The sequence below is a fragment of the Squalius cephalus genome (genome assembly GCF_949319135.1).
Source record: "Squalius cephalus genome assembly, chromosome: 17".
Lineage (NCBI taxonomy): Eukaryota > Metazoa > Chordata > Actinopteri > Cypriniformes > Leuciscidae > Squalius > Squalius cephalus.
Window position 1 is genome coordinate 30,984,001 of NC_137138.1, and position 11,324 is coordinate 30,995,324.

An 11,324-nucleotide genomic window follows, 5' to 3' on the forward strand; every position below is an offset into this window, starting at 1 on the left:
CTACATTAGTTAACATAGAACTAACAATCTCAATTATTCTAAAGCATTCATCAATCTTAGTTAATATTAATAAATTAGTAAAAAAAAGTCACTAATACATTATTAAAATTGAAAATTTGTATCCAGTGGCGTAGCATGGGAGTTTGCGGTTCTTTCCAGCAGCCATTCCACCCTCAAGCTCTTATATTTATGGACTAATCCAAAATACACTTTGGTTCACACCTCAAAGGGTCTGATGTCCATCCGACACAGCTTGGCGTCAATAGATGTGTTAGTGAGTGCAGGACTGGCACCGCTCTTGGCCGTGGGGGTTGCACGCTGGACAGCGCAGCTCTCTGATTGACTCATTGAAGCGATTGGCCAGCATGGACAGTTTGCTTCCATGACAGAGGGAGCACGGCGCACAACCTGAACCTCCACACTGTCCACATGAGCCTGACTCCTGCTGCACAAACAAAACAAGTAAATGAACTGCAAGCAAAATGATAAAGCCAAGTGCACACTACATTACAAGCTTGCAGCTTGTTGCTCTTTCATGTTTTAAAGGTATAGTTCACACAAATGTGTATATTTTGTACATCATTGTCTAATGTGCATGTATTTCCTTCTTCTGCAAAAAACACAAAAGAAAATGTTTTGAATAACCCCAGGGCCCAAACAATAGCATTTTCATTGAGGCCTTTTTCAAAATACCTTCTTTTGTGAAAGTCACACAGGTTTGGAAAGAATTGTTCATTTTGTGTGAACTATGAATTCTTGTGAAAAAGCCTTGTGCTTAATTGTACTGAATGTGCACTTTTAGTTTCGATAGTCCACTTTGGACATACTAACTATAAGTAACTGTGCAACTACATGTCAATTAACTCTCATTAGAGTATTAGTAGACTAGACTTTCAGTAGACTGTTAGGTGCTAGGGTTCTTGTTTGGAGAATAAGTTGACTTTTAGTTGGCCAAGTTACTTATAGTCAGTAAAATATCTGTTGGAGGAGCATCAAAATAAAGTGTTAGCAGATATTAAGCAGACAGTCTACTAATACTCTAATGACAGTAAGTTGGCATGTAGCTGCAGAGTTACTTATAGTTAGTAGAATGTCTAAAGTGGCCTATCGAAATAAAGTGTTACTGACAATTAAAGTGCGCTTAGAGATATTAAACTTTTATTTTTACGTTTCTTGACACACTTAAAGGCACAGTATGTAAGTTTCGCCACTAGAGGTCACTTTTTCAAAACAATAACAAAGGTGTGGTTTGATGATGCAGTGAATGACATGTTGCTGTTTTTATTATACTTATATGCGCAGTCAGCCATGCTGTTCCTTTTACTTTGTTGTTTATGCATATATTATGATTAAAGTTAGTTGTAAACTCGCATTTTATTTTTTCTAAAGAAATACCCACAAGTGCTGAATTACTACTGATACAAGTCACTTTTATCTGACAAATTAAAATTGTGGGGTAACGCAGCACTGTTATACTAAAATCACACTAAGGGGCTGTTTACACGACACCGTTTTCAACTAAAAACGTACAACTTTTTATGCGTTTTGGCCATTCGTTTACTCGACAACAGCGTTTTGGGTGGCTGAAAACGCGAACTTTTGAAAACGGGTTTCAAAGTGCACGTTTTTGAAATCAGTCTCCGTGTAATCAACAAAAACGCAAATCTCTGAAGATGATGACGTCATGCACATGCGGATTACGTGTTTAGTCTATAGTGTTTCATTTCCATCTAATGGCCTGGCAGCAGAATACAGCGTTTTTAGTCGTTTTGCGGATCCGTGTGAATGGGGATCGTTTTGAAAATGGTGTTGTCTGTACAAGGAAAACTCAATGGAGAAACTGCTCAGTTTTACGTACCGTAAACGCACCCTAAATCATACTAAAATACGTTTAAGTGTGTTGAAATTTATGTTATAATGTATGAGACACTTGTTGCACATAACAGTAAGTTAGGTCAATATTAAAATATATTAATAAAAGCTGGATGACTAAATGGCATGCAACTAATTTTAAAATATATTGTTTGGTGGAGAAAATGCTGTATTACTGTTACTACAAATGAAGCTCTTTCTGATTATGCTGCATTGGCCACTTGACAAAATAGTGTTGTCTCTGAGGTACAAACACGTTGCTCGCAGTAAATCAAGAAAACAAGACATTCACAGACTAAGCGTGTTGAGCTACAGTATATAACAATGATTCGTTTTCTGTCGATAAATGTATCCAAACAGTAGCTCACCTGTTTAATAAACCGCATCATATATTAAAGTGTTAAATATACTTTGGTGTTCCCATGGTTTCTGCAGAAGTAAAACCGGATATTGAGGGTCATTGACAGGCGACGCAATGACACGAGTGTTACACTGGTTAAAATAGTTGATTTCTCTGGATTTGGATGTTGGAAACATTATGGATAATGAAAGTACACAAGTCAACAAAATATATAACACTGTTCTTGTGGTTTGTGGATGTTTTTATCCAAAAATCGTACATATCGTGCCTTTAAGTAAAGACTTTTAAAAATTGCACATTGTAATTATATCATATTAATGGTGTTACTTTAAAGTTAATATTAATCATTTGCCAGATTATAAAGATAAAACACTTATTTTTATGTGCCTTAGTATTAGACTACATTTGGATAGACAGAACAGAAAGATTGAGTAGACTGAAAGATTTATGAAAGCGAAATGTACAAGGATTTATGCCATGGTTCATTATTTTCAAAGGTGTTTCAGAAAAAGAGTCATCATTAATGATGAATTGTGTTTCAGCAGCAGATAGCATTCTTCAAATGTCTTAAGCATTGCTTTGTGAATGTGAATGTTATGAGTTATAAAAGTACAATGCAGCTCTGAGCAACTACAAACATATACTGCAGCCACTGTTGCAAACTACAGATCAATGAAACAATGGTCTGGTCAGACAGTGGTCTATGCCATATGATTTTAACACTTTATTCAGACTCTGTGGGACAATCAAAATAGCTACTATATAATAACATGTTGCCATCACATGGGATGTTTTGTCCCCAAGTTGAAATTAAGTAATGGAATACCTCTTCTCAATGTGTCGAATGATTTGAGATATCATCATTGAGTCAAGAGTATTTACAGTCTACTAAACTTCCGACAGTGGATACCTTTTGTTCAGTCATTACATCTGGTTCCTCTGCATGGGAACGTGCTGTTCTATGTCTCCCTTTGCTCCTGGACTCCAGTCCAGGTGAACTTTCTTTTCGGTCCTGACTGCGGTGAGGACTCCTTCCAGACTCTCTCTTTCTCTGAGGAGCTCGGATAATCTTCAGGTTGCTGGTGTAGATAATAATCTTTCCAAAATCTAATACGGGTGCCTGTAAAAACAAACACAGAATCACTAAGCAGAAGATTCCAAAAAGTACCATGATACTACAATAATTTCTTTGAATATGTACCATAGTACTACCATCATAGTCTTTGAAATGACTTGAAGTACCATTTAAATAACATGGTACTTATATATGTTATCTCATTCAGTACCAAACTACCATGGTATTAACATTGTTCCCCCAACTTTTTGGAACAGCACCACCATCTGGTCAAAAAAAAAAAACTATTTTAATGAAACTGGTCTTTATAGAGTCCTTGTGTCATATAGAAAACAATGATACCAATGATGCCATATTTGGTCCAACTTGCTGTCCGCCATGTTGATTTTTTTCACTCCTCCTAGACCGTTGGTCCTATTTTCAGATCATATTCAGAACGTGCCAGCAAAAAGTTTTTAAAAGCTTTTTCATTAACCAAAACCGTTCTCAAATAACACATCGACAAATTTGATGGCATGGCACAAGGCTGATTCTGGGGCTGTACAGATGGTGGTCAACCAGAATGCCTATTACCGCCGCGCCAGCCGCCGCGGCGAAATTACCGCGGCGAAAATAAACCAGCCGCATTTCAAAGTCTTTCCCGAAATGACCGCCAGGTGGCGCAAAGGGACATTGTGCAAAACAGCAGCAATTGCCGTATTTTAAAATGTAAGTGGGTTAAATAATAGGCATATTTTTCATATATATAAATAGGCCTATTAGGCTACAACAGAATAGAACCAAAGATAGAATCAATTTTACAGCTGAAAAAATAGAATCAAAAGTTAAAAATAGAGACGATGTTAGGAGCAATGACGCTGAATATTTTTACTATTCTATTGAGGAATTAGATAAACGAAGAGCTCTCGTGAGCGATACAATTTATAGTGATTTCAAAAGCAGTCCTTAAAAAAAAAAAAAATTACATGGAGTAGTGTGGCATAATTTTTGAGAGATTACGCGGAACACGTTTTAGTTAAGATCCTGGTTTCAATGCCCTTAATGTATATAGGCTAGGCTTTAAAAAAAATTCACAACGCGTTTTGAGATTGTTTTGAATTAAACATTGAAGTTTAAAATGTAGTGTTTTGGCACACCAGGCCGAGTGGCGTTACGCATTGTTCAAAAATCAGGTTTTATTCTGGCATGTTGAATTGGCGTTAATATTTTTTATTTTTATTTATTAGATTTAGATTTTAGGTTTTGTTAGATTTATTTTTCTCATAACAGCTAAAATAACTTAATATATGCCTTGTCTTCATATGATTTTTATCAATGAACTAGTGTTTTCTGACAGTGTCGACTGCAAAGATGAAGTTGACGATCGCCATATTTGTAGTGAACGCACCTAGAGAGAAATGCACAAAGACATAATCAGAGAGTAGCCTTTTTCTTTTTCGTTTTGAATTATTTCGTTTGAAGACATTTCAAGCTTTGTGTATTTGATGTATTTATCATGTCTGTGTGAGGCACACACTGAGTTTCGTTAAGTTAGGAGGATGAGATGCGCTCCAGCTGACGTGCAATGCAAGTGACCTCACGGGCGCCTCTATGATTAGTGTCTGTTTGCTTCTCTTACTTATTGAATCCAGACAATTGGGTGATGAAAAAATGATTAAAATTAAGATACAATTTATAGAAAACGAAATTCACTTTAAAAAAAGGTTTCTACTAAACAAAACTTAATGAAGTGGTCAAAATCATGTCTGACCCACTCCATATCCATCTCTCGATATAATGCATCTTATCTTACTCATGCTGTTCACTTTTCATATTCAACATAGATTGAAAAAACAACATTATAATATTTTAACAAATATGATACTAAATGAGATTATTTAATGTCTACAACAGTAGGCCTATAGACTCTATTTGTACAAATTGCTGCACGTTAATGTAATTAAATGAAACCTTGTAACGAATTCACACTGTATGGTAGACTGTGTACAGTTGAGACACCTTAAATAACTTGCGTTCCAGCAAGCACAAGTTGTGATTTTTGCTGTGCACTTGCATATAAGTGTCAGCTGGGAAGGAAATATAGAGACCAGACCTCTTGGAACTTTAATTGAATACATAGCGTTGGTAAAGCATACTGAAATTACATCCCTACAAATGTATTAGGCCCTACTGAAAATAAATGTATCGAATTTAAGCAAAGTAGCCTAAATGTTAAGACTGTAAGCCCTTTGCTTTTTTACGTAGCCTAAAGGACTCTTATAGCCGACTTTGGGTTAATTTAATTTGTAGAGGATTTTTTAACTCAAACATTAACACTGAAATAAATTAAACTAAATTATTGTAATTTTTTGGCACACCACGACGAGTGGCGCTATGCATTGTTCTAAAGCCAGGTTTTATTCTGGCATGTTGAATTAGTGTTCAACAAATGCGGCGGCGCGTTCATTTGAATGAAGAGCGTTTCTCGCTCGTGCGAGCGAACACACACTGGAACGTTAGGCCGTATCGCAACGAGTGAATAGTGGCCGAGTGGTTGAACGTACGTTACGATCATTTAGATGACACGGGTTCGAATCCCGAACTAACTTGGACTACTGGTGTTTTTATATTAGCCTATTAATTCATTTTATAGTCTATTGTTGATGCAGAGAGATTTGTCTTCTAAAACTTTTTTTTTTTTGCCTATTTACAAAATAAAATCGCCATGCATTTCCATTTTACACTAAGGAACAAATATTATACAATGACTTTACTTCTGTAGCCTATAATAATTCATATATATGACGTTTAAACGACAAACAATAAAATCAGAACCAGTATTCTGTTGCGTTCATGGTTCCAGTGGCAGTAATGCATCCACGGCTTTTCAAAATGTCACAAAGCGTTTTGAGATTGTTTTGAATTAAATATTGAAGTTTATAATTTGTTTGGCACGACGAGTGGCAAACTCTTTGTTTTGTTTTGCAAACTCAGCTAGCCTGTGGGGGGTTTGGAGAAGGCAATACTTTGCTTTATCGTGGGGGTGCAGGACAGAGGTGTTAATGTTCCGTCTTTCATATGGAGAGTGTCGGAGCCAGCCTGATGAGGCAAAGGCAAAATTCTTTTAAGGATTAATCTCAAAATCTCCAAAAGTCCATAGCCTATGTACAGTAGGCCCTATATCTTATTAAATTATATATTGTAGTTTTATTGATTGTATATGTTTTCCACAAACAATTTAAATTTAGCAGATACAGAGCTCTTTTATTGGCGACCCACCTCGTTTTATTGTAAGGTGAATTCAGCAAGGCATGTTGTATCTTTGAAGGAACAAAAGCTATTTGTTACAGTTTTTTCTTTCGTGATTTGTGTGGATGACACACAGCGACATATACAGTATTATCAGCTGTATGGTGTTTTTTTACGCTGAAATGCTTAATTTCGAGAAAGACCCGCCGCGCGCAGTGAGGGAGACCAAACTTACTAAAAAAATATCCATCGCGAGAGAGGCAAAGAAAAACGCCTGTTCTTAATTTATGTTGCTTTGAACTTTTTCCGTTTTGTACCGTTTTAATTTTTTAATTTAGCTGCAATTTCTTTGACAATAGAAATTTAAAATGTTGCAAGAATAGGCCTAAGATTCTGTGTTTCTTATTTTGCATCACAAAGGGAATAAACTCTATCGATGCAACCCTGTTTAAATAAATAAACTGTCCCGACACTTTATTCATAAAATGTGCGATGGGTTTTCAAACTTAATTAATTTTATTTTTATTTTACATTTTCATTGTTTATTTTTTAATTGAAAGCAATACTGTATTGAAAGTATTTTTCTGATTTGTTCGAACTATTTTGAAAAATGTCTTCCGTTGATATGGCCGGGTATACTGTCAGTCATCTCAATCTCGTGAATGATTCACACACACACAACAAAATAATTTAGCAGATTAAAGACGAATCATCTTCATTTTCTGGTGCAATCGGCTGACAGTCTTCCTTCATCAGATGTGTCGTCTTTGCAGCGGGAATGTAGCAAATTTATGTTGTAATGTACAATTGATAATTAAACAAGATGATTGACTTTAATAAACAGATACATATTTAAGCATCAAGAACGGAAAAACATAAACACTGTCGGCTACACTGAGATTCGATCTCAGATCGTTTGAAGCTCCGAGAGGCTATTGATAATGCTTTGACCACAGAGCTACCGTCTGAATCGCCAATGTCTACTATTTTCTCTGTTTTAAAAGTTTGTAACATGTAAGGCTATTTAGTTCTGAATATAACAAAGAATGCTTAAACCGACTACATCGGTTAGGAGCTGCAAGTCCTGAAAATGTTTTAATTTCACGGTAAATTATTTTAAGTTATTTCACTGTTATGTTTCAGTTAATAAATCTACAAACACATTAAAATAACACGAAGAAAATGACAAGTAACCTATTGACATAGCCTTTCTAAATTATAGAAAAACTGGGCACACAATGTTAACGTGTGTCTACTTTGTTTAAATTTAATGAATTTGAATTCGTTTAACCACAATATTTATCTTGAATTTATCTGTGACCTCAGCTCAGATTACTGCCGCGGCAGATTACGTCATAAAGAGAATAAACTGACACTTTTCAAAGTCTGTGATTACAGCGCCACTCAGCGGTAAAAGGCAGCAAATACACATCCCAATTTTGCCGCCGCGGGAACGGCGGCGGTAAAAGTCTGATTCTGGTTGACCACCATCTGTAACTCTGCAATGCTTTGGCATATTGACACCTATTGGTCTAAAGTAATAAGCAAGTTAATCATACAGTGAATGGATTTGTGATTTTTCAGCCATTTTTACTCAAATCTAAACGTGTCTTTGATTACTTACTCTTGCAGTTTTTCTGAAGCTCCCAGCCATGCTTGCATGTCTCATTGTTTCTTTTTGTGCTTGGCCCTGTTAATTGCTGCTTGCAGCTATATTTTACTCTGGATCTATTTGACTTTAATAGACTTTTTAAAGTCAAGTCAAGAGAAAAAGGAAACCACTGGGAGAGAGATGGGGAATAGGATTAGGACATGACGCAGGCCAGACTGAAACCTGCATCCCCATGAGCCAACTGCCCTTTATTCGTCATGAGCCTGTGCACTACCCACTGTACCATGGCTGGCTTTATAAAATGTATTAGATTAAATGTTTGGGGATCAGGGATCTTGTGATGAAAATATGATAAAGATCCTGTCAGTTTTTTTTTTTTTTACATGTTGATATGCAAGGGAAGATCTTTGGCAGTTTAGTCTTTCAACAGCATGTCACAGGTGACATTTCAATGAAAATGTAAGCTTTATAGAACTATGTAAAAAATAAAAATAAAAGAAGCAAATTAGCTTTCAATCTTACTTAAGGGTCCACGTTGTTTAGGTTTGTTCAGTCTATATATTTGAATGATGTTCTTTTCTTTTTCAGATTTGAGGCAGAGAAACAATGGAAAGCTGAGAATGTCCGTGTGCAGGGGATGTAATTGCATGCCTATGTTTAGAAGCTGTGTTGGAGTGCGGGTCTATTATTGGATCTGGGAACTATGAATTAGTAACAGTGTGACATAAAAACTGAGTGGCAAGAAAAGTTTTACAGCATTTATTTTTCAGTGCCAGAATCAAACTAACTAAACATAATGAGGAGGACAATAAGGAACCCTTACAAAACACACATTGTGTTTCGCCCACAACAATTGACCTTTTGCTAAACTTAGTTGGCCAGCTTAGTTACTGTTGCAAGATTTAAAGAATGTCCCATAGGAATAAAACAGGGCAATTTTCATCCTTATGTGATCATAAAGTGGGAAATATATATATATATAATTAATATATACTATTATTGGGTTGGAATGACATTGCAAGGAAAGCATCTATCAATTTTAGAGAAACTGTTAAATTACGCAGTAACATAAGCAGCAGAGACTGAAAATGAGAATCAAGGCAAACACTTACCGTAGTGAATTGTAAAGAGAAAGGCCTAATTTGAAAGCAATGATAACATTAGTGAACAGAACATTTCCTCACATTCTTTCAACACATTTCCTTAGGGTACTCTTAAAGGTGCTGTATGTCATTTATTTTTTGACTGTACTAAAGTATAAAAATACATAATATCCATTACCTGTTGTTCATTCTATTATAGTGTATATATGTATTATGTGTATTATAGCATACAGTTTTTCGTTTTTCTTTATATTTGTATCTTATTCACATATCTTTTTGTATTATTTTACTATCTGTGTACTGTTGTTGTCTCGGTTTACTGGAAGCTTCTTCTGTCACCAAAACAAATTCCTTGAGTGTGCAAGCATACTTAGCAATAAATCTCTTTCTGATTCTGATTCTGATAGTATGTTTGCCGAGATTGAGTACACATGCTGACTGCTAAGTTCTAAGGGGGGGATTTCTGTACATTTGTGTTCTAGAACTATCCAAACAGCCAGATCGCAGACAGACAACAACAGTTGCTCAGTAATAACTGATTGGACACTGAGGTTTTGAGGATCTGGTTGGATTATCCACCCTATTTTCCAACTTGGAAGTAAGCTATTTGTGTGAGACTTCTGATTCATTTGACACTATAGGGAAATAATGAGAAGAACAAACTGCAGTAAATGGTAAAACTATTTGCGCAACAAACCAGTGTGTTTCAAGCAATATCAAGCAATATATAATACAAGCTGTTAAGACATTTTTACTATCAAAGTTAATGCTATTTTAATACTACAAGATTATGGCAAACTAAGTAAGGTTTTCTTTTCAATTATTTAATTATTTTTATGTTTATTAATATGAATTAATTACATTCATTTAGCGTTATTTTGGTTAGGGTTTGGTTTAGGGTCAGTTACTTGTAATTATGCATAATTTACTGCTATTACTATGTACCATGTATATCTATAGATCACTTTCAAATAAAGTAAAATAAATGTATTTTTTTTTAGTGCAGGGTGTTCTTACTTTATTATCCTGTGGAAGATCTCCACAGGCCAGGGAATTGTATCCCTTCACTCCTCGATAGACGTTTATCCTCTGGGCAATCAGGCCTGTCGGAGGGAAGAAACTCTGGTCCTGCATGTCTTCTAAACCACACAGATGTCCCATCTCCATCTTGGTGTGCATGAAGCTGTGAGGGTACTGCTCCTCTGGACTATCCAGCTCCTGTCCATCTTCATACACATGCTTCAGGACCCGGCCGCTGTACGACGAGGCCAGCTTGAACCTCACCTTTTTGGGCTTGCCCTCAATCAAGGTGCCTGGTTGCTCATGGAGCTCCTCCATAGTCCCTCTCATATGAAATTCCCAATGGTCTTGTAAAGAACAGGAGGAAGAACTGTGGAAGATAAGTGTTGAGGAAAGGCTGGGGCAGTCCAGCTGCTTTCCATAGTCCAGATGAATTATTGAGCAGGGGATCTTGTGCACAACAGGAGAGCTGGAAATTGAGACCTAATGGTTTCATCAAATAATGATGGTTGAAGGAGAGAAGCAGGTGTGTCTAATTTGCTTATGCATCACCTATAATGAACGTCAATATGCATTTCATCTGAAACCTCTACTATTACAAATGTTGTAATGACTTTGTGGGTTCACTTTGAAATGTTTCATCAGTATAAAAATTTACACCAACAGTAAATCAATGAAAAGTAGTAAAAGTATTTAAGATTACCTACACTTTATGAAGTTATATTAATAACCTAATTAAAACAGACAGAACAGAAATCACACAAAAAAAATGACTTACTGCACCCTGCACTGTTTTCAAAGTTTTCAACTTTGGTTATGTTAATTACAGTTTTGTTGTATTTAGAATGAATTTACTTGTTCAGTTTTGTTACTGTCATCCTAATTGAGATGTAGATAACTTCGGTAACACTTTAGTTTAGGGTCCAGTTCTCACTATTAACTAGTTGCTCATTAGCATGCATATTTTTAGTACTTATAAAGCACATATTAATGCCTTATTCCGCGTGACCATATTCTACATCACGTAATCCTACCTAATGCCTTAACTTAAAC

General features: G+C 35.8%; 1 protein-coding gene across 1 annotated transcript; it reads right to left on the minus strand.

The window, feature by feature from the left end:
* Positions 1 to 271: 271 nt before the first annotated feature.
* grxcr2 (glutaredoxin and cysteine rich domain containing 2) lies at positions 272 to 10,589 on the minus strand (the record flags this gene model as incomplete). Its single annotated transcript, XM_079846657.1, has 3 exons — positions 272 to 445; positions 3,144 to 3,353; positions 10,269 to 10,589. 3 exons carry the CDS (start codon positions 10,587 to 10,589, stop codon positions 272 to 274), a joined length of 705 nt encoding a protein of 234 aa, XP_079702783.1.
* Between the last annotated feature and the right edge of the window lie 735 nt (positions 10,590 to 11,324).